General features: G+C 46.0%; 2 protein-coding genes, 1 non-coding gene and 1 pseudogene across 4 annotated transcripts; 1 reads left to right on the top strand and 3 right to left on the bottom strand.

The window, feature by feature from the left end:
• Window positions 1–139: 139 nt before the first annotated feature.
• On the bottom strand, window positions 140–2,854 carry CCDC87 (coiled-coil domain containing 87). Its single transcript, XM_019737887.2, has one exon. The coding sequence runs from the start codon at window positions 2,842–2,844 to the stop codon at window positions 277–279; it is 2,568 nt and encodes an 855-aa protein (XP_019593446.2). The 5' UTR covers window positions 2,845–2,854; the 3' UTR covers window positions 140–276.
• Window positions 2,320–14,398, top strand: CCS (copper chaperone for superoxide dismutase). Of its 2 annotated transcripts, none has more exons than XM_074336738.1 (8): window positions 2,320–2,454; window positions 3,474–3,546; window positions 8,928–9,065; window positions 9,261–9,438; window positions 10,036–10,096; window positions 13,722–13,799; window positions 13,871–13,974; window positions 14,079–14,398. In XM_074336738.1, exons 2-8 carry the CDS (start codon window positions 3,492–3,494, stop codon window positions 14,230–14,232), a joined length of 768 nt encoding a protein of 255 aa, XP_074192839.1. In that variant the 5' UTR covers window positions 2,320–2,454; window positions 3,474–3,491; the 3' UTR covers window positions 14,233–14,398. The 2 variants fall into 2 exon arrangements, with proteins under 2 accessions (XP_074192839.1, XP_019593447.1); XM_019737888.2 differs by lacking the exon at window positions 2,320–2,454 and adding an exon at window positions 2,982–3,141.
• Window positions 10,942–11,015, bottom strand: TRNAI-GAU (transfer RNA isoleucine (anticodon GAU)). Its single transcript has one exon. It is a non-coding gene; the product is annotated as a tRNA-Ile (tRNA).
• Window positions 14,399–22,078: 7,680 nt separating the features above from the next.
• On the bottom strand, window positions 22,079–22,579 carry LOC109450389 (large ribosomal subunit protein eL21; annotated as a pseudogene).
• Between the last annotated feature and the right edge of the window lie 4,317 nt (window positions 22,580–26,896).

The raw sequence follows: 26,896 nt of genomic DNA on the forward strand, positions 1-26,896 counted from the left end.
TAATAAACTCCAAGGGATGGTCTGAGTTCTTTTGATATATGAGATTTTGACTGTATTGTGCTTAGCTTGACATAAATGGGAATACTGGGCTTGGGGGTTCTTTTATGAGAATTTCATTGTCAAAGTAAAGTGTTAATCTCAGTCCCTTGGTAGTTGGAAGCACAGTGATCTGAAGCCTGTACTCCCAGTTATTTCTTCTTCCAAAGCAATCAAGAGGTCTGGATGAGCTGCTGGGTGTTGGGGGGTGAGGGAGGGATGTGAGGGCACTTGGCCTGGTCAGAAGGTAATGGGACTATTCCCAGGGGCTATTAAAGGCTGGCTGCCGAGCCTCCTGAACACGGCTGACTGCTGGGAAGCCTTCTGGGCCCGGACCAGGTGGCGTGCCCGCCGCCGCTGCTGCAGCCAGTACAGCATCTCCACTTTGTCGCGCTTCATCTTGTCCAGGTAGCGCCGCCCCTTGAAGGTCACTGGCTCGCTGAAGATTAACTCAATCTTCTCAAGAAGTGAAGCCAAAGGAGCCTCCATTAGACTAAGCTTCTTGTGTAGATGGTTGCGGATTTGATTCTCCTCCAGGAAGCGACTCAGACCCATGCCAGTCTTTTGGAAGAAACGGTTGGGGTCAGAGGCCTGTCGCTCAAACCACTCCAGTTTCCCCAGCAACATCTCCCGAAGCTGAATGGGCTGCAGGGCCCTCTCCCAGGCACTCACCAATGAAGGTAGCTGCCTCAGACGGGCATTGGAGCTGTACTTGATGGCCATGTCCAGCCGGTCCTTGTGGGGGACCTCAAGCATGGACCACAACCGCTCCAGACGCTTCTGCAGGCTCTGGATTTTGTGGGGTTCTTCCAGGAGGTTAGTCCCTTCAGTTTCTAGCCTGTGCTCCAGCACTGTGTTCCAATCCCACTCTCCTGGCACAAAGTCTGGCTCTTCATCTTCTAGCAAGGGAGGTGGGTGCTGAATCTTTAGGGACTCTCTGACGGGGGCCACGATCTCCACAGGAACCTCCTCGTCAAACATTTGGAAGATGACATGGAGGAAATCTGTCTCCTGGTTGGTGAGGTATTTGAAATAGTCATCCACGGACAAGGAGGTTTTCCGCCACTTTGTCCACAAGGCCTTACTTGATTTCCTCTCCCCGCCTTTGCTTATTTGGGGTGATGTGAGCGAAGACGTTCTATCCAGGTTGGACTGCAAAGTGTTTGCTCTCTGGGTATAAAGTCCAACCAGCTTGGGGTTGATGACACAATACTGTTTTTCTTGACGTAGAAAGGCTGAGGTCAGGAACTTCGACCAATCTTTATTGGCTGCACGCTCAATCATGGGTCCCTGGTCAAAAGAGAAGTGGTCAAGAGAGACACGGCTCATCAACTCCTTGTAGACCTCCCTGATGCTATTACCAACAAAGCGATCAACATCCATTTCCTCGATAAGTTTGGATTCCAGTTCACCAGCCAGGTGGTCGTATAGGACTCCGTTCCCCTCAATGTGGAAGGAATCCAAAAACTTTCTCTCAGAGACCTGCACACTAGCTGCCTGGACTACCACCTGATTTCTTAGCTTCAAAGTAACAGTCACTGGCTGTGGATGAAGTGCAAGGGGTTGGGGGGACTTGGGGCCCCACTGTCCAGAGGTTTCTTGTTCTTCCTTCAGCATTCTCTGCAGCTCTTCCATGCGATGTGCTGCAGTTGGGCAGTGGGTCAGGGTCCCCAGGAGCAGGGGCAGGCTTGAGTCCAGCGGTGAGTAGCGAGTCCACTCCAATTTCATGCTCTTCATTATCTGCTTCAGGTCCTCAGCTACTGTGTTCCCTGCCACCTCTGGTTTGCTCTCTGTAACCAGGACCAGCGGGGTTAAGGGACGAGGCCGGAGTGGAGGAAGGCCCAACTCATCTGCTAGCTTCCAGCCCTCACGCAGAGAGGGCATGGACTGGCCCTTCTGGAGATGGGAGTAGAGAGGCAAATGGGGGGTGGGGGAAGACTCGCTGGTGGGAGTCACAGAGTATCTGGGCAGTGACACAATCTGTGAGGAACTGAAGCTGCTTTCTCCCTTCCTTTGCATGGCGGGCAGCCAGGGGAGAGGCTTTCTCCTCTTCAGGTGCGGGATGGATTTCAATTCCTTCACTGGATCCGGTTCAGGCTCACTGAAAAATTCTGGCGGGCGGCTGAGTTGGATGAGGTAGTTCAGATTGAGGGCGCAGCCTGACCCTTGGGCAAAGTCGATGCTGTGAGGCCATGGCTTAAAATCCCCAGGGGGCCCGACGGAGCGCAGTTTGTATATGCTGTCCTGGGTCTGCTCTACCTTCAGTAGGGCACGGAAGTCGGAGAGCAGGCCACGGTAGACCTTGGGGCTGGTGAGGAAGACTGTGCAGTCCCTGGCGAGGCTGGCGGCCAAACGAGTGAGCGTGGCTGATTCTGTGAAGACATCTGAGGAGGTCGACATGGTCTTCAGCAGGTGCAGGTAGCGTAAGAAGAGGTGCTCACAGCTGAGCAGGACGTAGACCAGGAGCCGCTTTCGCAGCCTCTGGTTGTCCAAGTGGCTCAAACTGGGTTCAGTGGGAGGCTCCCGCCAGCTGCACTTTAGCTCGTTCAGGATGACCTCTGTGAAACGGAGTCGGCCCTCGGGAGGCATCCGCTCTGCCAGCCCGCTGAGGGCCAGCCGCTTGGCCACTTGGCGGCACAGTGATGCCACGGTCAGCCGCGAGACGGGCAAGGGCAGTAGCATAGGGACCTCCTGCGGTACGGGCTTCTGAGACTCTGGGCGTGTCGCCCTGCGTGGGAAGAGCGACAGCGGACGCAGTAACTGGTGGTAAAACTGCTGGAGCTCGGCTTCAGGTTTAAAGGGCTCCATATTACCGCTGGCAGCGCGGATCTTGCGGGCAGAGGCGGCGAAGCTGTTACTAAGGCAACCAGGGGCCGGACGGCCCGAGTGCGCTTGCGCGTCCGGTGCTCACTACTCCTTGGAGGTGGAAACAGGGCCTTGAATGCGCGCGCACCAGGAGGCGGGGCAAAGTCTGGCTTCCGAGGCTCCCCCTCCTCGCGACTCTTCTCGGGTTTCTGCTACAGAACTCCAGCAATTCAGGTCTTTAGGCCAGTGACTGGCTCTGAGATGGCATCGGACTCGGGGGACCGTGAGATCGCCTGCACGGTGAGGGTCGAAGCCTAGTGTGGGAGCCTCGCCGGGCAGAGAGACTCAGCCCCTGGGGTTGATCGTTAACGCGGGAAGGGGAGGAAAGAAGCGGGCACCAGGGGCGAGGCCGGGAGCCCCAGCGTGAAACGGGTGCTAGAGTAGCAGGGTCCTTGGCGTTAATATCGGAGGGTGTCGATCCTGATCTTGATTGATAATGAAGAAGGCGCTTCAGGAAGGGTCACGTGGGGCGTTTCCCCAGGCGTTTGGGGTTGTCCTAGGAGAGGTAGTGAAACAGGATCACGCAAGAGGAGTCCCCAGCTCTCATCCGCGGGTCCCTGCCGCCCTTGCAGCTGGAGTTCGCCGTGCAGATGACCTGTCAGAGCTGTGTGGACGCGGTGCGCAAGTCCCTGCAAGGGGTAGCAGGTAAGAGCCAGATAAATTTTCTGCGGACAGTCCGGAGGCCTCTGGGAGAGGCAGGCAAATCTCTTAAACCAACCCTACTCCCATTTTACAGACGCAGAAATTGAAACCCAGAGAGAGGAAGGGATGTTCTCAGAATCATATACAAAGACCCAGAGACAGAGCCTGGAGTACAGGTCTCAAGCCTGCCCTACCAGCAACTGTCTGTCCTAGCGTCTTAAAAGTTCAGATGCCTGGAGAGTGAGGAGCTAGGCTGAGTATAGCCCCACCTACAAGGGGGAGATCCCTGGAAAACGGGCTGTTGTTGCTTGGGAAACAGCATAATCTCGGCAAAGCAAAGGGCAGCGCTGGCCATGTTCCATCGTAGGCAGATCCTGACTTAAAAGCCAGCTAGCTAGCAGGTCTGGAGACGACCTGGCACAATTGGAAAGATCTGAGAAGGCAGAGCCACCAGCATGGCACTGGGAACTGCCTTCCTTTTGATTCTGTTAAACGTGCGTTCATCCAGTTCATTCAGCAGGTATGGACCAGACACTGGGGGCTTTTTAGGAAGAATGCTTCACAAATGTTCCAGGCACAGCCCCTGCCTCAGGTAAATATGAGCACACAAGCATGGCTTATGGAAGAGCACTTCTGATAGGAGATGAGACGAGATGGCTTCTGAAGCTGGGACACTGGTGGAACTCAGCTCTGTATAAGGCAGCAGTGTGTCATAGTTGTTAGGGTATGTGCTCTTGAGTTAGACTGGGTTCAGAGCTCCTCTTTGCTGCTCAATGGCACTGAGATCAATGGCACTGAGTAACTCATGCATGTTACTTTTTGTGTCTGTGTTTCTTCAGTGTTTAAACGGGCATGATAGTGGAAGCTATTCCAGAAGATTGACGTGAAGAGTAAATGAGTTAATTAGCACTTTAGAAAAGTCTTTGGCATATCGTGAGAGCCCACTAAGTCTTAGAGCATGAGAGGAGGGGTTACAGATGGTCATCTGGCTGGGTGGAGGCAATAGGGGACAGATCTCCAAGCTGGGTTTGCTGTGTGTTGTGGGATTTGGGCAACAGTCTGTGGAGATTGAGCCATTCCACCGAGAGTGGAGTGTTCTGACCAAAGCTTTCTGAGGATGCTGGGCTCTTCACTACCTGTAAAACGTTCTTGCTGGGAGAGCAAACAGCTGGACTTTCTGTTGAACACTGCAGGTGTTTAGCCCTCAGCAGGTTTCTTAGGCTCAGAAAAAGACTCCTGGTGATTATGTTTTTGATCTAGGTGACTGGAAACAGCTTGGCTTTTTCATGGGTTGAGCAGGGAAGTTGTAGTTTCCCAGAATGAAGAGAGAGAGGAAGGGAGGGAGGGAGAGAAGGAAAGAGAGAGAGAGAGATTTGCTCTCTCCAGGAGGCCCTGGGCTTTGGGAAAGAGCTCTGCTCTCCCAAAGGTTTAAGTGGGAGGAGCTTCCAGCCCAAGATTCACTTCCTTGAACCCTTATCACACACCCTGGGGTTCACTGTGGCCTTCTCTTTTCTCCCTCACTGGATTCTGAGCTAAACAAGGGCTGGCCTGGCCACACTCTGGGGTTCACCAGCCAAACTGCACTGCTGCTTAGCTGGAGAGCCAGCCTCTTCTTGGTTCAGATTCAAGGTCAAGAATTCGGGAAGTGCATAGTTACAAAGAGCTTCTCACTTGGAGCCTCCTGCTTCAGGAGCAGAGAATCGGCTCTTCTTAGGAGACCTCAGGTCAGGAACCCGCCTGCACTGAAGCCAGCACATCATCAAGTCTTGTCTGCTGTATGTCTGAAACATACTCAGAATCCAGCTTCTCTTTTTCCATACTTGGGCCTTCACACCAGTCCAAGCCACCTCATCTCTCCCTGACCCACACGAGAACCTCATCTTTGGGCTCCCTGTTTTGCCCTCTAATAGCTTTTCCATATAAAAGCCAGAGTGATTTTTAAAATCATATGTTAGATAATGCGGCTGCCTTGCTTAAAATACTCTAGAAGTAATAATGTTTGAGAGCTTCCCATGGGCCACGCACTGTTCTAAATGTTGGAGCCTCACGGGGCAGAGAGCCTCATTTAGGTCTTGAATATGAAATATTCAAGAAATAACTCATTTAGCTCTTCAATAACCCTCTGAAATAGATATTATAGTATTACTATCTCCATTTGCAGGTGAAGAAACTGAACAGAAAACTCAACAGAAAGGTTGAGTAACTTGTCTAAGGTCACACAGCTAGTATGTGGCAGACTCAGGATTTCAACCCCAGAGCCTACATTCTCTAACACTGTCCACTATGGCCTCTCCAAAATTCAAATCCAGATTTTTTCCTGTTGCCTACAAGGCTTTGCTTGATTGGCCTCCATATCTTACTATTCTCTTTACTCCCAGCTTCAACCACACTGGCCTTTCTAAAACGCATCAATGTTGTTCCTGCCTCAGGGTCTTTGCCCCTTCAGTTCTTTCTGCTGGAATGCCCTTCCCTGACTACCTTCAGGCCTTTGCTTAAAGGCTCAGAGAGACCTTCCTTGACCAGCCTGCCTGAGTGGCTCATCCCCGAGTTGTTCCCATTTCATTGATAACACTTTTCACTGTCTGAGTCTCTCTCATGCATGTATTTGCTATCCGTGTCCTTGTACTTGAATGTGTGCTGCTTCACGGGGTAGAGACATCGCCTGACTTGTGCCCTGCTATATCCCCACTGCCTGGAATGTGGCACATGCTTAGTATACATTTGTTAAATGAATGAATAATCGAATGAATAAATGAAACCTCTTGCACTGCATGTTTATTTGAGCCCTGGGAACCTCAGTCTGTCTTTTGGGGTCCAACCCTACTTCCTTGGGGCAGGAGGACCAAGCATCAGCCTTGGGGTTGGACAGGCTGCCTTCCAAGCTTTGTGACCTCAAGCCAGTTGTGTAACCCTCTAGCCTCATTTCCTCACCTGCCAGATGAGGGCATTGTCACTCCCTTGATGTGTAAAGCAGAGCACCCAGCTCTTGGCATACCCTGCAGGCTCAGGCCACAAGAGTTCTGTGCCGTCCTCCCCACACCCCCTTTGCATCAAGAGGTACCTCTAGGTGGACCCAGAACTCCAAGGCTTCACAGGCTGCCTAGTGGCCCAGGATGTGATGTCGTGTGAAGTGAGAGACCGTTTGGTTTTTTGGAGGGTTTTCTTCTCACAGAATTGCCCTGTACTTGCAGGGGAGGAAATGGGTTTGTCTGATCTCTTACACATTCTGCCTGGCTCAGTGTCATGGATCCTGACACTGAGCTTTCCCGGGCTCTCCAAGCAAACCCGGGAGACCTTTATAACCAACCACAGGCCAAATATTCCTGTCTCTCAGGTGCTGCCTCCTCCCAGTAGCGTTTCCCAGTTTTGCCACCTTTGCACAGGAAGGAATATGAACAGCAGAGGTACCTTGTCTGTGCCCTGGGAGTTACTCTCTTCTCTGCCTGGTGGTTAACCCGTGTGTATTCTGAGTTCTCCCACAGCCTGTGCGCTCCCTGAGGACCAGCGCTTTCCCTGACCCTGGCCTCCTCCGTGCCAAGCACACATTTATTGAAAGAATATGGAAGAGGGAAAAAAGGATGAGGCAAGTCCAAAGGTTTCACAGAGCACTAGCTCCAGGCCTTGTGAAATGCCTCATTTAATGTGTGTCTCCTGGACCTCCCAGGCCCCCCTGCCCTTTACCCTGCAGAGAAACAAACACACTTCCTGAGATCAAAGCACAATGCTAGGAAGCCCCACCCCCATCTGACAGCAGTAGTTACTGCTCCCTGCCCCCCCTTGTGTACTGGCTGAGGATTCTAGAGTTCTCTTAAAAGGCCCTGGGAGCCCCAAATATCTGAATGAAGGGGAAGCCTCTTCTCTTCCTTCTTTGAGTTGGCTCACTGTTCCTCAAAGCTGAGCATGTGTCGGAATCATCACGTGGTTTCGGTACACACGTGACTTTAGGCATTTGGGGGGCAATTGAGACCCACTGTCTTTTTTTTTTTTTTTTTTTAGGAATAAGTGACAAACATTTCTTTTTATTGTTATTAAAGTTTTTCCCAATGTAGTTCAGTAACTGAAGCATTCTAATTTAGTTTTATTTTATTCCACTGTTGAACATAGTCTGAGCTGTACACACTCCCTTCCCTTTCACCTCAAAGGGAGCTCCTTTGTATGTAGCCACACAGAGACCCACTGACTTTTGAACCTGACCCTTGTGGAGCACACAGAGCTCCTGCCTTCACAGAGCATTGTAATCAGTGCAGTGTGAGTTATGTGGGGAAGTGGGAGCTGCTACAGGAGGGCAGAGGAGGGGGTCCCAGCCCAGCCTGGAGGCTGGGGGGCTGCTTCTCGGGGTGAGCAGCATCCAGGTGAAGTGCTTGGGCTCCAGAGTTAGGCTGCCGGGCATGAATCCCAGTTCCACATTTTACTACAACGTGACTTTGAGCAAGTTTCTTAATTTCTCTGTGCCTCAGTTTTCTTGCCTGTTCTATGGGGTTACCTGAGTATGGAATTCGTTACTACAGGTAAAGGACGAAAAAGCCCACAGTGCATGCTGGGTAAATGTTAGCTGTCATAGTGATGGTGATAGTCCCCCTTATGTGTATACCAGTTTTATTGAGATACAATTCATATAACATAAAGTTCACCCGTCTAAAGTGCACAGTTCAGTGGTTTTTAGTATGTTCAGAGTTGTATAACCATCATCACGATCGCTTTTATATTTCTTCACTTTATGAAGAAGTTGTATACTTTAGCTGGATACAATTCCCCTGTTCCCCCACCCCCTAATCTACTTTGTGTCTCTATAGGTTTTCCTATTCTGCACATTTCATCCAGAAGGGCATCATCTAACTCATACGTGGTCTTTTGTGACTGGCTTTCCCGTAACATAATGTTTTCAAGGTTCATCCATTTTGTAGAGAGTTATCAGTGCTTCACTCCTTTTTATGGCTGAATAGTATTTCATTGTATGGAAATACCACATTTTGTTTACCCATTCATGAGTGGATGGACCTGTGGGTTGTTTTCACCTTTGGACTATCATGAATAACACGGCTATTGATCACCCACTTTTATAAAAACTTTTTTTTTTATAAAAACATTTTTTAAAGAATTATCTATGCTTAAAAAGTTATACATAATGCCTGGCATGTGATAAGGACTCATAACAGTCCTTGGGGTGAGGTGACATCATCCCCACTTTATTTATAAACAAACAGACTCAGAGAGGTGAAGGGCCATCCCCAGCTGGAAAGCAGCTTCCGAGCCTACCTCTAGCCATGGGCAGGTTGGTGAGTCACCCAACCTGGGGGTGGGGAGTCACCCTCTGTTTCTCTCTTCCCTGTTCCCAGCACAGGGTGCCAGCCCTCTGCTGCCCTCTGCCCCCTCTCTCCTCCCAGGTGTCCAGAGTGTGGAGGTGCAATTGGAGAACCAGATGGTCCTGGTGCAGACCACCCTGCCCAGCCAGGAGGTGCAGGCCCTCTTAGAAGGCACGGGGCGGCAGGCAGTACTCAAGGGCATGGGCCGTGGTCTCTTGCGTGAGTAACCACTGTGACCTTGGCCTTGCCTCTCTGGGAGGGAGGTGGCCTGGGGCTGATATAAATCTAACCACAGGATTTGGGGACTTTGGGTTGGAGAAGGCTTGGGGGAGGAGGGTAAAAGATCTGTGGGGCTCTCTCCATGCCCTTCCCCAGCTGATGAAGGCGTGGGGCTGGGTGTCTAATACCTTGCAGAGAATCTGGGGGCAGCCGTGGCCATTCTGGAGGGGCATGGCCCTGTGCAGGGGGTGGTGCGCTTCCTCCAGCTGACCCCTGAGCGCTGCCTCATTGAGGGGACCATTGACGGCCTGGAGCCTGGGCCGCACGGACTCCATGTCCATCAATTCGGGGACCTCACAAAGAACTGCAACAGGTAAGTCGTCTGTAACCTCCCCTGTAATATCCTCATCCCCTAGTTGTGCACCCACTATGTGCAGGGGCCTGTATTCAGCCCTTGACACATACTTTCACACTGTTCTGCAAAGTACCCTGTGAGGCATGTGCACATAGGCCCAGTTTACAGATGATGAAACTGAGGCTCAAAGAGGTTAGATGACTTGTCAAAGGCTCCAGAGCATGTAAATAGTAGAATGGGGATTTGAACCAAAATCTGACCCTGACACTCCTGCTCATAGCTATCTTACTGCCTGTGAGATGGAAGGTGACTCCTGGACGTGAGAAGGGCAAGTTCCCGTGTCATGGTGTTTGTCATGGTGTTTGTCAAACAATTAGTTGTTTACTCATCTGTGTCTCCCCTGGAAGTTTATTGAGGGTAGGACCCGTGTTTGATTGTACTAGTGACCTCAACCCAAAGCCTGGCACAGAGAGGGAGTGTTTGTTGAATGAATGAGTGAGTGAGTGAATGAGTGAGTAAGTGCATGGATGAAACAAATATAGTTAAAGTAAGAGGATGGGTCACCTGGACTGTGAGCTGCTGCTTGACTTCCCACCTGCTACCTTTTCTTCTTAGCTGTGGGGATCACTTTAACCCTGATGGAACGTCTCATGGGGGCCCCCAGGACTCTGACCGGGTGAGTGTCCACTGGGGTGAGGCTCGGGCTGAGAGAGAGCTCAGGGTCTCAGAGGAAGGGCAGGCAGCTCTTGGCTCCTCTGAGTGCGATTCTTTTTTACTGGGGTCTTTTCCCTTCATTTTGTTTCGTTCAGAAGCATTTATTGACACTTTCTGTGATCAAGGCCTGTTCCATTGGAGCTCACAGTCTGGTAGGGAGACCACTGAGTACTCCGAGGTTGCAATGACAAGAGATTATCCTGGCAGGAGGCTCTGGGAACCCAGAGCAAGCACCTGATCCAGCCCCAGGGGCACAGGCAGTAGGAGGAGCTTCTAGAAGTGACGGCGTAGAAGATGAAAGTTTTGCTCAGACTAAACAGGCCGTTCCCCATGCTCCAATTCCTGGTCCTGGAGTTTTCGTTTTTCACCAGAGAATTGTTTTCCCCATTGGAGCAAGTCATGTGCTGCCTTAATGATTTTTATCTTACCTGAGTACTGCTTGTTTTGTTTGTTACTCAGTGTTTTGATTTAAATTGACTTTGATTAAAATTTTTTTCCTTAGGTAAATTTAGTTATTTTTAGTGTTTTAATCCATCACAGAACATTCCTAAAAGAGAAGGTACTGTCCTGAACCCCCAGGTCCCCATTACTGGTCTTCATCAATCACCACCTCATGGCCAGTCCTGTTTTATCTATACCACGTCCTTCTCCACCATAATTTTAAAGCAAATCAAGACCTTATTTTATGTAATTAAGGTCGATTTATTTTTAACAAGAAACTTGATATTGCCGCAGAGACTGGAAAACCAGTACTTCTTTTTTCTTTTCCTTTATTTTTTATTTTTTTAAGGAGGGCGCAGCTCACAGTGGCCCATGCGGGGATCGAACCAGCAACCTTGGTGTTATCAGCACCACGCTCTAACCAACCGAGCTAACAGGCCACCCTGAAAACCAGTACTTCTAGGATAATAGGAGGATCACTGTGGAAATAAGTCAGTGCAGGCCTCAAAAGTGTTCTCAGAGTTCCTACTAGGGGCTGAGTTCCTGTCTTTGTTAATGTGAGGAGCAAACGTTAAGAGGTATTAAAGACCTATTAACACCAAACAGAAACTTTGTCCTGGATTTAAGCCAGGAGGGCTGCCTTCTCCCTCGGTGATGTAATGTTTCCTAGCCCTGTCACACACTGGGTACCATGTTGTGTGTGTTCCCCCTCCTTGGGGACTCAGCACCAGGCCGTCTCTGGGTCCTGATCCTGGAAACTGGTGACTCCTCTGTACACCCTCGCAGGACTCAGACTTCCTTGGTTTTTGTTTTCTATCTTGATGAAAGTTTGCAACCTTCTGCCACAAAACAAATGAACACATGGTGTGTGTTTCTTAATTCATGTAACTGATTTGTTGGACTTTTGACAGCTCTGTCACATTTCTCATGGTCAAAAGTTTTTACTTCTTTCCCCCCCAAAGTGGGAGAAGCCTTTCTGTTGAGTCCATTAGCTATTGCTGTGAATCAAATCACTCCAGACGTAGGGGTTAAAATAAGCATTTATCATCTCCGTTTCTCTGGGTGCAGTTTAGCTGGGGCCTCGGGCTTAGGGTCTCTCACAGGCTGCAGTCAAGGTGTTGGCTGGGGCTGCAGCCAGCTCAAGGCTCGAGGTGGAAAGGACCTGCTCCCACACTCACTCGTGTTGCTGTTGCCAGACCTTGGGGCCTCCTTGGCTGTTGGCCAGAGACATCAGTCCTTTGCCATGTGGGCAGCAGGCAACACAGCAGCTGGCTTCCCTCAGAGCAAGTGAGTGAGAGAACGAGAGGGCACCCAAGACTGAAGCCACACTCTTTTTGGAACCTAATCTTGGAAGTGTCACAGGTTCTAGCCCACACTTGGCTGGGGGTGTGGGTGTGGGGGGGGAAGTACACAAAGGTGTGAATCCAGGGAGGTGCAATTTCACACTGAGCCTTGAAAGGTGCTGAGCAGGAATTAGGCAGGTGAAGAATGGGAGAGTGGGAATGGCGGGCTCAGCAGAGGAAACACCACAGGCACAGCCCTCGAGGCGTGAACCAGCAAGGAGCATCTGGGAACTGGCAGACTTCTGTGTCTCTTATGAAGTGGAGGTTTCTAAAGAGCAAGAGACCACCTCGTGACCTGTGCCCTGGCCGGGGCCCCTCTCAGGGCTGGGAATCAGAAGGGGCTGGAGCCAGTTGCTCTACAAAGCCCTTGGTGTAGACAGAGGAAGACAGAGCAAGGGCTACGAGGCCAAGGCCGCCACGATGACTGGCAAGTTCCTGGTGGATTTCAGTATCTGCTTTGGACCAGATGGAAATGAGTTCAATGTGGGAATTTACATCCAAGCCGGTTGTCCTTTTGCACGTCTCCTAACTGGTCTCAGCTTTGTTCCCTTCTCTCCTTGTGCCCCTCCAGTCCTTTCTCTTCATACACTGTACTAGGGGGATTGCTCCAAAGCATGGGGTCACCATGTCATGCCCCTGCCTGAAACCCTTCTTGGCTCCCCAGTGCTGAGGGTAGAGGCCCTGCCTGGCTGCTTGGTGTGACATCAAGGCCACCCTATAGGGCAGGGACTGGAAAAGCTACCTCTCCTGACCCTTTGCTGCTGCCCCCTGAGCCCAGTCCTAAAAACATTCCCCCAGGCTCTGTCGTCACCTCCCCCTCCTTGACCTTTCTACTTTAAGAGCTGCCAACATGGGGCATAACAAAAAGCACCTGGTGTAAGCAGCAGATGTCCCTCTGGAAAACAGGATAAAACAGAAGCGGCTCTTCTTGCTGCTTGTCAGACCCATCTATAGTGACGTGCCTTGTGACCACTTTGCAGCCAGGCCTTGTGTACCAGCCCATATTGGCACTGGCACTTGCTTCTGCCCAAAGTGTCAGGTTGGGGACAATTTATTTGCACAGATGTGAGTCTCTGTGACTCACAGTAAGGTCTTGTCACCAGAATACACACTCTCTATTGTACTAACTCTGTGTCATAATCACTCATCTGTTCCACATCTGGCTCCCACCAAGGCACAAACCCCTTGAGGGTGGTGGCCGCATATGTGCCCCCCATGCCTGGCAGAGGGTGTCTGATGCAGGAGGTGCTCAGTAGATATGTTATGACATTTTTATTACCTTCAAAGGAGAAGGTGGGAAGAGCCAGCTTCTGGGGGGATCAGGACAGGCCTTTGCTCCTGGTGTTTTTTCTCTCTGTTCCTGGAGGCTGGATGTCAGGGAAAGGATGCTGGCTGCCTCGGCTGATCAAGAAGCCAAGCTTGGCTAACAAGCTCAGGGGCTCACAGAATCATCAGGAGGCTGGAGAACCGGGCATGGAAAGAAGCAGGAACCGGGCAGGCTTCTGAGGCTGGGATAAAAGGCTGGGCAATGGCTTCCTAGGAAGAACAGTCTGGCTCACCGTACCTGACTTCCTTGGAGGGGATCACTGGCTATTTTCAGTGTGCTGTCATTCTGCCCAGGAATTCAGTTCCAGGGAGGGAGTGTCCAATTGCCTTCCTTATGTCCTGGGCAGTCAGTCCCTTCATCCTACCTGACTGTACCCACAGGAGGACAGTGGTACTTTTGGGAGGGGAATCAGCTACTGGGAAGCCGGAAGCTAGCAGCTGTGCCCTGAGTGCTCCTTTCCCTGGGTCTCATTGCAGCATCGGGGAGACCTGGGGAACGTCCACGCTGATGCTGACGGCCGAGCCATCTTTCGGATAGAGGATGAGCAGTTAAAGGTATGGTGGAAAAGAAAGTGGGGACCTTGCCTCACAGGTCCACTGTCTGAGGCCAATGTCTCCCCTCAAAGGTGTGGGATGTGATTGGCCGAAGCGTGGTCATCGATGAGGGTGAAGACGACCTGGGCCAGGGCGGCCATCCCTTATCCAAGATCACGGGGAACTCAGGAAAGAGGTGGGTAGTGCCGCCCCCTGCAGGAGGCTGTGCTCTGCCCGCTGTACGTGTGCAACTCTGGAGGGGCCCAGAGGGGCCCACCCATGACCACACATTCTCTGCAGGTTGGCCTGTGGCATCATTGCACGCTCTGCCGGCCTTTTCCAGAACCCCAAGCAGATCTGCTCCTGCGATGGCCTCACCATCTGGGAGGAGCGAGGCCGGCCCATCGCTGGTAATGGACGAAAGGAGCCGGCCCAGCCCCCCGCCCACCTCTGAGCACGGCCTCAGCCTTGGGTCTGTTACTGTCTTCCCACCTGCATGCTGTCCACTTCTGGCGGGAGGAGGGGGAGGCCCTGCTTGCCCAGTCCGAGGAGAACTAGGGTTCTGGGTGTGCAGGGAGCTGTGATGCTCCCTTGGCTAATTAAAGTTATTTTCATATGAACTTTGTGTTTTGTCTGTGTCCCCATGTCCTTTAATGGGCTTAGTGAACACAGTCCCTCTGCCTCTGCCTTCCCCTTCCAGGGCCAGCTCTTGGCTTTGGAGCCAAACAAAACTGAATTCAAATCCACATACGAGGTCTGACAATTCAGTTTACAAACTCATTCTGGAAAAAGTGCTCCATACCTCATTGCTGAATCTCACTATGGTCACCTTCAAAGTACTCCTCTTGGGAAGCTATTCACCGACGCCAGTGCCTTAGTCCACCCTTCAAAGCAATTTTAGAACTTTTTCTGAAATGGCTATCAGAGCTGTCGTCGTATTACCCTTGACGTCCTGAATGGCATCAAAATATCTTCCTTTCAATATTTCCTTTATCTTCGGGTAAAGAAAGAAGCCATTGGGTGCCAGATCATGTGAGTAGGGAGGGTGTTCCAATACAGTTATTTGTTTGCTGGCTAAAAACTCCCCCACAGACAGTGCCTTGTGAGCTGATGCGTTGTCGTGATGCAAGAGCCATGAATTGTTGGCGAAAAGTTCAGGTCGTTTTTTGTCTAATTTTTTCACGCAGCCTTTTCAGCACTTCCAAATAGGAAACTTGGTTAACTGTTTGTCCAGTTGGTACAAATTCATAACAACTAATCCCTCTGGTATCAAAAAATGTTAGTAACATCGTTGCAATAAGTTCGCAAACTTAATGGTCTGATGTCATACCTCCTGAGGGCTGCATCTTCCTCCTCAGGATCACAGTGGAGGGCCATAGCAGTCATATCTCTGTCTGTGGCTGCCCCTCTCCCTTCACTGTGGCCAGTTGGAACCAAAATGGACACCTGACCCATGCAGGGCCTTGCTTTCCCTGAGAAATCAGAGCAGATCCAACTTTAGTGTCTGTGTCTGCATCTGTCACATGGGAATATGGGAACCGTGGGCGGCCTCTTCTCCCTGCCTTATCGACTGAGTATCAGAAAAAGCTGTGGAGGATGAGGAGGAGAGAAACAGATGCACAGGGAAAACTTAAGAGATGCTGGACCATTGCTCCAGAGTCCCCACTGTGGGCTTTTCCTGAGGCCAGCTCCCCCCTGACCTGCGGGTTAGGAGACGCTCCTGTATCCCGCCCATACACACACACCCCTTTTAAGAAAAAAATGAATCTGGCTTGCGTTGATTTCTTTACTCAGAAGTAAAAGACTCTTAGTTAATAAGTGAAGTGCTTGGCACAGGGCCTGGCATAGTAAGTAAAGGGAGCAGTGATTGTGCTTCTGAGGCCAAACGGGGCCCTGGAGGCAGCCCCAGCCAGGCTCCCCTCTCACAGAGATGGCCGATATCCAAGGACTAGTCTGTGGGCCGGGGATTCTGGGCCTCCCTACTCATCTGATGTGCCCCCACCTCTACCCACACTGGACTGTCCCAAGCTTGCTCATTCGTGACAAAGCTGCTCTTACGACACAGCGGGCTGTCAGAGTGCAAACTTTGCCCCTTCCGCTGCCTGCTTAGAACCAGGTGGGTGGTTTTACAGTTCAGTTGGCCTTGGCTTAGGTGCGCCTGGCTCTGCTCCCGTTCTCCAAGTCCTGCCTGGTTCCCCCCCAAGATTGCCAGCCGTGCCTGTAGGCCCAGCCCTTGGATGGACCCTGCTCTTTCTTGCCACACCTATGCTGGTTGCTTTCTAGATCCCCGGAGTTCCTGGGGAACCAAATCCTTTTAAGCCTGGGGCCCAGGCTGACTGTCCCAGGCAGGATCACTGCAGGAACTCCTCTTGGACTCTGTCACAGCCAACCCCTGACCTCTTCTCACTTTCCTTTTGGAATTATAGCTGGATTTAACCCTTTTAGGGCCAAACTGCTCACCATCCTCTACCACTCTGTTTCGACTTTTAAGGAATCAACATCCCCATTAGCTTTTCTTTCTTCTAAATTATTAGCTGTGTGATTTTCAAACTTTGTTTTTAATCACAAAACACTGTTCAAGCATCTTGAAGCCCCATCTGTAAAGAAGTGGAAGTGCAGCCAAAGACGCTTAGCTTTGACTACGGGCTCCCCAGAAGTCCTGAGGCTCCAGGCAGCACAATTGGAAAATCTTTGCCAAATTGAGGGAAACGTCTGCTATGTCCACAAACTACCTGTACTGCCATTTACCAAATACTTTTCTTTAAATTGATTCACTTTTAAATTTACTTAAAAAGGAAATTGTAATCATTAGCTAATACCGTACCTATGTATTAACATTATGATGTACATTAGTGGTATTGGTGCACTGAAAAGACTCTTGTAACGATTAGTTTTTTAAAGAAGTAATTACTGGGGTGGCCAGTTAGCTCAGTTGGTTAGAGCGGGAGCTCTTAACAACAGCGTTGCCGGTTGGAATCTCACATGGGCCAGTGAGCTGCGCCCTCCACAACTAGATTGAAGACAATGAGCTGCCAGCAGGGTGGCCGGATGGTTCAGTTGGTTAGAGCGTGAGCTCTAAACAACAAGGTTGCCGGTTCAATTCCTGCTTGGGATGGTGGGCTGCGCCCCCTGCAAGTAGATTGAAAATGGCGACTGGACTCTGAGCTGAGCTGTGCCCTCCACAACTAGATTGAAGGACAATGACTTGACTTGGAGCTGATGGGTCCTGGAAAAAAAACAATATTCCCCAATAAAAATTTTTTTTAAAAAAAGTAATTACTGTGATAGGCTGGTAATAGCCCCCAAAATTATCAGGTCCTAATCCCTGGAACCTGGAAATGTTACCTTATGTGGAAAAACGGTCTTTGCAGATGTGAATAAGGTAGAGATTTTGAGATGAGATTTTCCTGGATTATCTGGATGGACGGGTGCTAAACGTAAGCACAGGTACCCTTATGAGAAGGAGGCAGGAGTTTAGACAGATACACAGAGAAGGCCATGGTAAGAGCAGAGAGAGATTTGATGGTGCCAACCTTGAAGGTTAGAGTGATGCAGCCACAGACCCAGCAAGGCCAGCAGCCATGAGAAACCAGCTGGAAGGAACAGATTCTCCCTTAGAGTCTCTGGAGGGAGCAAGACACCTTGATTTTGGCCCAGTGCTACTAATTTTGGACTTCTGGCCTTCAGAACTATGAAAGAATAAATTTCTGTTTGTTTAAGCCACCCAGTTTGTGGGAATTTGTTATAACAGCCACAAGAAACTGTAATATGATTACTGCTATTCAATCTTATGAAATTAATACATTTAAAACCTAGCTTTCCTTAAACCTTCAAATTACAAATTTGATTGTTCTATTTATAAAGCTGGTAAAATAAGAACTATTATCTTTACCTTTTCTTTGATAACTCAAGTTGGATACATTGGACTCCCTTAAATTTCATACCTATTTGCAACTTAAGTTCTCGCAAACTTTTTTGTTTTTTTGATAATTTTATTGAGGAAAAGTGTTTTTCCAGGACCCATCAGCTCCAAGTCAAGTCGTTTCCAATCTAGTTGTGGAGGGCACAGCTCACTGGCCCATGTAGGAATCGAACCAGTGACCTTGGTGTTATGAGCACTGCACTCTAACCAACTGAGCCAACTGGCCACCCCCTCTCAAACTTTTAAAAGTGTATTTGTCTATGCAATACATTTAATTTTCTTAAATACCACAGATGCTTGGCCTAAATGTAAACTTCCCAACATACTTCCTGGTAAATCTTAAATATATAAATACAGTAAAACTATTCTACTACCATTAACAAACTTTAAAAAATGATACATTTCAGCTAACAACCACAACCCTAAAATCAATTTTTAAAAATGTTTTATTTTGAAATTATTTTAGATTAATAATAAAAGTTGCAATGTGAATGAATCTTGAAAACATTACGCTAAGTGAAAGAAGCCAGCCGTGTTCATATATTTGCATGATTCCATTTGTAGGAAATATCTTAAATAGGCAAATCCAGAGTCTTAAAGATTATAGGTAAAAAAAAAAAAAAAAAAAGAATAAGGATTACAGATCACCAGGGTCTGGGGGAAGAAGGGAATGGGGCGTGACAGTTAATAAGTACAGGGTGTCTCTTTGAGATGAGCAAAATGTTCCAGAATTACATAGTGCTAATGGTTGCACAACCCTGTGAATATACTAAAAGCTACTGAATTGTACACTAAAAGGGTGAGTTTTATGGTATATGAATTATTTCTCAATGTTAAAAAAACCATTTACATAGAAAAAACAGTAGTGAATTTACTGTACTCTTCACCTAGCTCCCCTAATGTTAATTTATAAAGTGCAGTGCAGTTATCAAAACCAGTTAATTAAAAATAAATAAATAAAATAGTAAAAATAGAACAGAAATAAAAATAAGAAAGGAACACGAGCAAAAACGCAAAAGAAACAAAAAAAGAACAAAAAGGAGAAAAAAAAAACAAACCAGTTCATAAACATTGAGACAACACTAGTAACTGAACTGCAGACCTTCTTCAAATTTTGCCAGCTTTCCCACTAATGGTTGCTTTCTGTTTTCAGATCCAATCCTGCATGGCACATAGCTTCTATCTGTCATGTCTCCCTAGTCTCCTCCAATCTGACAGGTCCTTAGACTTTCTTGTCTTTGCTCCCTTGTCTTGACAATTCTGATGAGTACTGGTCAGGTATTTTGTAGAATGTCTTTCAATTGATTTGACTGTGTGTTCTTGTGATTAGATTGAGTTTATGTATTTTGGGCTTGAATACCACAGAAGTGAAGCTGTGCTTTTCTCTGTACCTTATGTTGATATCTTATTACTTTTTTTTTTTAATTAAAGTTTATTGGGGTGACAATTGTTAGTAAAGTTATATAGATTTCAGGTGTACAATTCTGTATTACATCATCTATAAATCCCATTGTGTGTTCACAACCCAGAGTCAGTTCTCCTTCCATCACCATATATTTGATCCCCTTTACCCTCATCTCCCACCCCTTCCCGCCCTGATGTCTTATTACTGGTGTGATTTACTGAGATCCCTTGATTAAGGTGGTTGTCTTCTGAGTTTCTCCACTATAACCTTGGAATTGTTCCCTTTGTAGACTTTAGCATCTAAAATCAATTTATTTATTTTTTTATTGTGGCAAAATATACATAACATAAAATTTACTATTTTAACCATTTTTAAGTGTACATTCTATAGCATAAAGAACTGTGCAACCAACACCACCATCCATCTCCAGAACTTTTTCATTTTCCCAAACTGAAACTCTGTTCCCATTAAACACTAACTCCCTATTTTCCCCCTTTTCCCAAGCCCCTGGCAACCACCATTCTACTTACTATCTGTCTCCATGAATTTGACAGCTCTAGGTACCTCATATAAGTTGAATCAAACAATATTTGTGCTTCTGTAATTGGCTTATAGCATCGATTTCTTAATTATGCTTTTTAAATTAGAAAACCAGACTGATCTGTCAGATTTTCTATGTCAACATTCCTTTAACACTACACATAGTTTACTAAATATATTCAGATTTCCCCAAATATGACAAAAATCTACTTGTGAACTTAAAAGTATTACTCCTGTGAGTTTCATTTACTTCATCATGTTTATTTTTAGTTCTAAACCTTCCCAGTGTTACCCATTAAGAGAGATTACCCACTAAAGGAACACTTTTCTTTTTTCAGCTGAAAAGGAGTTGGGGTTCTATAGTTCCCAGGGCTGGGGCAGCTTATCTCTGGCTGCATGTTTAAGGGTAACCCTTCCGATGCAGTAAGTGTACCTGCTGGGTCTTTGCTCTGATATCATTGCTGTGATAACAGGGAACTCCAAGGCCAAGTCCTACAGATGGCATTGGCTTTACAAGCCATGAGCCCGAAATTCAAATCAAGCCTGAATGGTATGTTTTCATAATCTTTTAATTTTATCACCTGACTTGGATAATAAAAATTGTGTAACCCCTTTGTCGTTTTCATCATTATTTCATTAAATTAAACCGAAGTAATCTATTAGAAGTTGGCTTTTCTTTTTCTTTCCTCTTTTTCGGGCCATAATCCTAAAGACATTCTAACAACAGGTCTTTTTCTGGCTCTGAAAATCCACGAAGGAACAGCTTTACGTAATGGATAAACTCCTTGTTAGAGACATTAAAGCCACATTTATGTTTGTGTGGGCATGTTCAATAATCTCTCTTCCGTATGCATATATCCAGCGTTTTTTATTATTTTATCATTTATTCACTCATTCATTCGTTCAGTGTTGTTCTGATCACTTTGTTCCTGTGATTCTAAGGTTAGCAGAATATAAATGTTCTCCAATTTTGTCTCATTTGATAATGTGCTTAGTTAGAGCACTTTAAAATAAAAATTAAAAACAAAAATTTCTCAAATACCCATTATATCCTATAGATTTTGTTTTCATTAAAATTGTTCAAAGTGCTTCAAATTTTATTTTTATCTAAGTGATATATGTACACAACTGAAAAAATTAAATAGTACTACTAGGCTAAGAATGAAAAACAGCAATCTGTCCCATCTCTTCCGAAACCCACTTCCTAGAGGCAACAGCTTTCAACTCCTTTAGCCATTTCTTCTGGGATTTACCTCCATATTTTTAGACAGCGTGCCTGTATTGCTATTTCTTACTTGCAATCTTTTTTTTTTTTAACATTATTGGGGAAGGGGAACAGGACTTTATTGGGGAACAATGTGTACTTCCAGGCCTTTTTTCCAAGTCAAGTTGTTGTCCTCTCATTCTTAGTTGTGGAGGGCGCAGCTCAGCTCCAGGTCCAGTTGCCGTTTTCTAGTTTCAGGGGCACAGCTCACCATCCCTTGTGGGAGTCGAACCAGCAACCTTGTTGTTGAGAGGACGTATTCCAACCAACTAAGCCATCCAGGAGCTCAGCGGCAGCTCAGCTCAAGGTGCCATGTTCAATCTTAGTTGCAGGGGGCACAGCCCACCATCCCTTGCGGGACTCGAGGAGTTGAACCGGCAACCTTGTGGTTGAGAGCCCACTGGCCCATGTGGGAATCGAACCGGCAGCCTTCAGAGTTAGGAGCATGGAGCTCTAACCGCCTGAGCCACCGGCCGGCCCTCTTACTTGCAATCTTGATATTGTCTGTTGAATTCTGTATTAGGATGAATTGTGCAAGTAGCAGGAGTTCTGACTAATAGTGGCCAAAGCAATTAAGACATTTAATTACATTAGATAAGCAGTCTAGAGGTTTGAGGATTCAGAGCAGGTCCAGTGGCTTGATGATGTCAGAATACTGTGTCACCCTGAACTGAGCGTTGCTCTGAGCACCCCTGCTCCCCTTTGGCTGCAGGGTGGCTACCACAGCTCCAATCCTCTCCTCCTCACATGGTCTCATGAACTTGACAGGGTGGAGAGCAAGAAGGAAGGGGGTTGAGAAGGGAAAAGCTCTTGAGCTTTATCAGGGAGGAATATCTATGGAACAGAATGTAAATCCATGCTATGAAATGCCTTCGTTTGCGTTAAGAAAACCTAATTAGCAACTGAATTAGTTTCTTGTGGCTGCTGTATTGAATTACCACAAACTGGGTGGCTTAAAACAGCAGAACTTTCTTCTCTCACAGTTCTGGAGACCGGAAGACCAAAATTAGTATCACTGAGCTGAAATCAAAGTGTCAGCAGGGCCATGTGGTCTCCAGAGGCTCTAAGGAAAAATCCATTCCTTACCTCTTCCAGCTTCTGGTGGCTCCCAGCATTCCTCGGCTTGTGGCCACATCATTGCAATTTTCTTTCTTTCTTTTTATTTTTTTTATTTTTAGAGAGGTCTTTTATTTTTTTACACTTATGCCATGAATTCATAGGGAATGGGTTCCAGCAGCTCAGGCTCCTTTCCACTGGTTCTCACAAAGTGTGCTTCTCTGGGTGGGGCAGGCTGGCATTTCAGTTGAACCCAGGTACCTTTCTCTTTGGCTTCCTTCTTTTTCTGATCAATTTCCTTCACCCATTTCAGGAAGCTATCTCGGCTCTTAGAGTGCTTAATATGCTCAATATGAACATTAATTCTCTTGGCAAGAATCTTGCCCTTGACTTGTTTGTTTACAACAATGCCAACCGCATGCTGAGTAACACTGTAGACCCTTCCCGTTTTGCCATGGTAACATTTGTGGTGCATTCCTTTTTGAACAGTTGCCTATTCCCTTGATGTCTACAATATTACCTTTCTTGTAGACTCGCATGTATGTGGCCAAAGGAACAACTCCATGTTTTCTAAAAGGCCTAGAGAACATATAGCGGGTGCCTCTCCTCTTTCCTTGTGTTGGTCATTTTGACGCATTACTGGAAGATGGCGGTCCCGGCTGAAAAGGAGCATCATTGCAATTTTCAAAGCCAACACCTTTAAATCTCTCCCCGCTCTGTCTTCCCATCACTTTCTCTTCTGTTTATCTGTGCTGAATCTCCCTCTGCCTCCCTCTCCTGAGGATATACATGCTTGCTTTTGGGGCCTATTCAAATAATCCAGGATAATCTCATTTTAAGATCCTTAATCACATCTGCAAAGACCCTTTTTCCAAATAAGGCAACATTTCCAGGTCCCAGGGATTAGGACCTGATTTTTTTGGCCTATTATAGTGACCTAGTAAACCAAAGAAGTTTTGGTTCTGTCAATGAAAAACATCCACCCTAAGAGAAAACTTATAAGAGTTTATTTGAGCCAAACTGACAATTGCTGGGAAGCAAAATGTTAACAAATTGAGAAAATGCTCTGCGAAATGGTGCTTTGCAGCTTATTTTATACATCTTAGGTTGGTGTAAAAGTAATTGCGGTTTAAAAGGTTAAAAATAAATGCAAAAACCACAATTACTTTTGCGCAAACACAATAGAATCGAAAGAGGAGGGTTACATCATATCTATTGGTGATAGATTAAGGGGGTGGGAGAAAGCAAAGCGGAGAAATCTTTGGGATTGGACAAAAGTAAATTGGAGAGACAGGTATTTCCTTCACTTAGGTGGGTACAGGATAGTTAATAGTTCACATTGAGATGTTAATCAAGGGACAAGAATAATAATGAGGAATTCTGTAGTTTCCTGCTCTGGTCTGGAGAAAGGGATTACTGACATTCCAAGGATGTCATTTTAGGTGCAAAAAGACAATAGACAGCCTCACTTAAAGGCACAGATTAATTTTATGAAGGAAGCTTTTTCCTAAAGATGTGACTTCCCGCCATGGCCCACTTAGTTATGATTTTTTTTTTTATGCTCATGCCATCGTATGTAGTTATTTTCAGTTTCCTGAGCTTGTCCGGTTTAACATGTGGACCCTTTTCCGTCCACAGTTTGTTAACATAATTAGCTGAGGCAAAGGTCTTATAAGCAAATTTGACTGAGCTCTGTTCTCTAGTTACAGGACGATTTCTAATGTTTCCTTCCATTTTTGTAAAGAGATAAGTACTTTTCCTATCCGATTGCTTTATTACAGGAATTGTTTTTTACCCAAAGTTAACTCACAGTTACCGAAAGTTAAATTTACTCTTCGCTTATACAATTTTGTTTAGATCGGTGGTTCTCAATGGGGGGACTTATGGGAGTTTGTGAGGGAGACTTTCCTGGTTGTGACAAAACTGGGTAGGGAGGTGTTTCTGGCATTTATTGGGAGAAAGGAAAGCTAGGGTTCCTTGCCAACCTGCAATGTGCATGATAGTCTGTCTCAATGAAGAATTGTCCTATTTTCTGCATAACTTTCAAATGTCCCACTAGATATCCCTGGCTGTGAAAAACATATTTACGATTAGAACCTAATTTGGTTTATTTATTAATTATTTAACTTATAAACAACAAAGCATTTCTGGTGCAGTTTTTTTTTTTTTTTTTTTTTTTTTTAAACATACATATTTAACTTTTATTTATCATTGTCATTTAAACCTTGATTTTATAAAACACAAAAAGACATTTTTAAGAGTTCTTGTATCACCAGAATTTAAACAGTAAAAACATCAATAGCTTTGTAGGTTATATAAATTAAAATCAAATAATTGGAGATTTTTTTCAATATGGAAACTATACAAATGAAATAAATGGCAAAAGGACCTACAAGCAATGTTTTATTTGTGGATTACCAGTCACTTTAGCACAAACAAAGGCTCTGACTATTCAGACTGCTTTTACAGCTTTATGTTTAAGTATCTTCCTGCCTACATTCTGAGTCAAGCTAGTTGACCAAACGGTCTGATTTAGGACAGCATTTAGGAAAGCATTTAGCATTGTAGGAAGAGATTTTCCATCTAGTTACCACCTTCAAAGGAACTGACATTCCAGTGCTGATGTCATCTCCTGGTTCCCCTTTGAATAGTGTGCAAAAAATTATGTCTACCCTATGCAAAGTCAAACAGGTACCAAAAAACGGGACAGTTGTGTGAAGTTCCCCATCTAAAAATTAACCAGTGAAATAAGACATGGACTACAGTTGACTTGGTTTCAGGAAAGCACACTGAAGAAGCACATCCCTGTTCTCTCGTCACCTTCAGTCACTGACAGGGATCTTGTAGGCCACCATGCTGTTTACTTTGTGGATCGTGGTAGTGAATGAACGGAGACGGACTTGCTCAGAGTTGGTAATGAACTGTGGTCCCGACTCCTCCCATTTTTCAGGTACAACCAAATCTTTGTCTGTATAAATCAGGAGATCAAATGAACAAGAAACTTCCAACAATGGCAGGAATGTCACTGTAGCTGTGATCTGCCTGATGACTGAGCGGATTTCATCTTGGATAGCTTTCTGAGACTTTTCTCTGGGTGTACTGTCCTCTTTGGCGGTCTTGTCACACTCGATATCGAACTGCCATCTTTCAAGGACCTCACCACTTTCAATATTTGAGATGACTACCACCAGTTTCTGAACTGAACATTTGTATAACCAATCTTTTAGTTGTTCCATGCCTATTTGTAATGAGCAGGATAGTATGTCTCAATGAAGAATTGTCCTATTTTCTGCATAACTTTCAAATGTCCCACTAGATATCCCTGGCTGTGAAAAACATATTTACGATTAGAACCTAATTTGGTTTATTTATTAATTATTTAACTTATAAACAACAAAGCATTTCTGGTGCAGTTTTAATAGATATTGAATTTTCCTGTTCTTTGTTTGGTTTGGAATTATTACTGAGAGTTGTTCACCACTTTGGAGGATGGTATTGCCAGTGGGAATGGCAATAGTACCATTTGAGTTGCCAGTGCAATGCTTCTGTGACAGTCTGCATTCGTAGCTGACCAGAAGACATAGCTCATTATAGATATTTCATATGATATGTATTATTTTGTTAGAAATGTGTTTCCATTTGGTTCACCTTTTTATTCCATTAAGGCCATTGGAGTAACCATGATGGGTTAGTTACACATGTCTCTGGGCTATCACATGGAGAAAGATGGAGAGCATCAGGGAAAGTCTAACACTATTACCAGAGAAATGGATCCAATTGTGGGTATGAGGTATGGTGAAAACCGAGAGCAATGATTTTCAGTTTTATCTTTTAACACATACAAGACATTATCATTGTAATTGAACATTGTTTCAGATACCAGAAGAATGCCTGGCAGATAGTAGTTGCTTCATAAAATTCTAGTTGGGATACTATAGCTTCTTTGGATTTGACTCATAATAGAATTCCATAGCAAACTTTTCCAATAGCTCCATTTATTAAGCTTCTTATCATAGGGCGCTAAACACTTTATTGTACCTTGTTTAATGCTCATAATGACCTGTGGTTCATAGGTATTTACCAAGAGAAATTAAAACTTTTGTTTGCACAAATACCTGTTTGCAAGCTTTAGTCATAATTGCCAAACATTGGAAACAATCAGATGTCCTTTAACTGGGTAATGGAAAAACAAACTGTGGTCCATTCATACAATGTAAATCATTGATAAAAAGGAACTAACTACTGATCCCGGCAAGGTCACTGATGATATCTTATGTATTATGCTAAGTGAAAGAAGCTAGACTCAAAAATCTATATACTGTATGACTCTATATGACATTTTGGAAAAGACAAAACTATAGTGAAAGAAAACAGATCAGTGTTTGCAGGGATGGGGGGTGGAGCAGGGAGAGGTTGACTGCAAAGGAACAGCATAAGAAACTTTTCAGGCTGATGGAACTGTTTCTATCTCGATTGTAGTGGTTGTTATGTGACTGTATGCATTTGTCAAAACTGAAAGAACTATACACAAAAAAATAGATTGTCATTATATGTATATTACACTTTAAAAAATAAACAAAATCCAGCAATTTCACTTCTGAGTATACACCCAAAAGAAGTGAAAGCAGGGACTCAAATAGATACGTGAACACCCATATTCATAGCAGCATTATTCACAATAGCTGAAAGGTGGAAGCAACCCAAATATCCATTGTCAGACGAATGGATAAACAAAATGTAGTATATACATACAGTGGAATATTATTTAGCCTTAAAAAGAAAGGAAATGCTGACACATGCTGCAACATAGATGAATCTTGAAGACGTTATGCTAAGTAAGCCAGCCACAAAAGAACAAATGTTTGTATGATTCCACTTACATGAGGAACCTAGAGTAGTCAAATTCATACAGACAGAAGAGTGGTGATTGC

Source organism: Rhinolophus sinicus, linkage group LG06 (assembly GCF_036562045.2).
Source record: "Rhinolophus sinicus isolate RSC01 linkage group LG06, ASM3656204v1, whole genome shotgun sequence".
Lineage (NCBI taxonomy): Eukaryota > Metazoa > Chordata > Mammalia > Chiroptera > Rhinolophidae > Rhinolophus > Rhinolophus sinicus.

Coding starts and splice junctions, on each gene's coding strand:
- CCS (XM_019737888.2), top strand. CDS start 3,103: ATGGCATCGGACTCGGGGGACCGTGAGATCGCCTGCACG. Junction 3,142..3,473: donor ACCGTGAGATCGCCTGCACG/GTGAGGGTCGAA, acceptor CCGCCCTTGCAG/CTGGAGTTCGCCGTGCAGAT. Junction 9,066..9,260: donor CATGGGCCGTGGTCTCTTGC/GTGAGTAACCAC, acceptor AATACCTTGCAG/AGAATCTGGGGGCAGCCGTG.
- CCDC87 (XM_019737887.2), bottom strand. CDS start 2,844: ATGGAGCCCTTTAAACCTGAAGCCGAGCTCCAGCAGTTTTACCACCAG.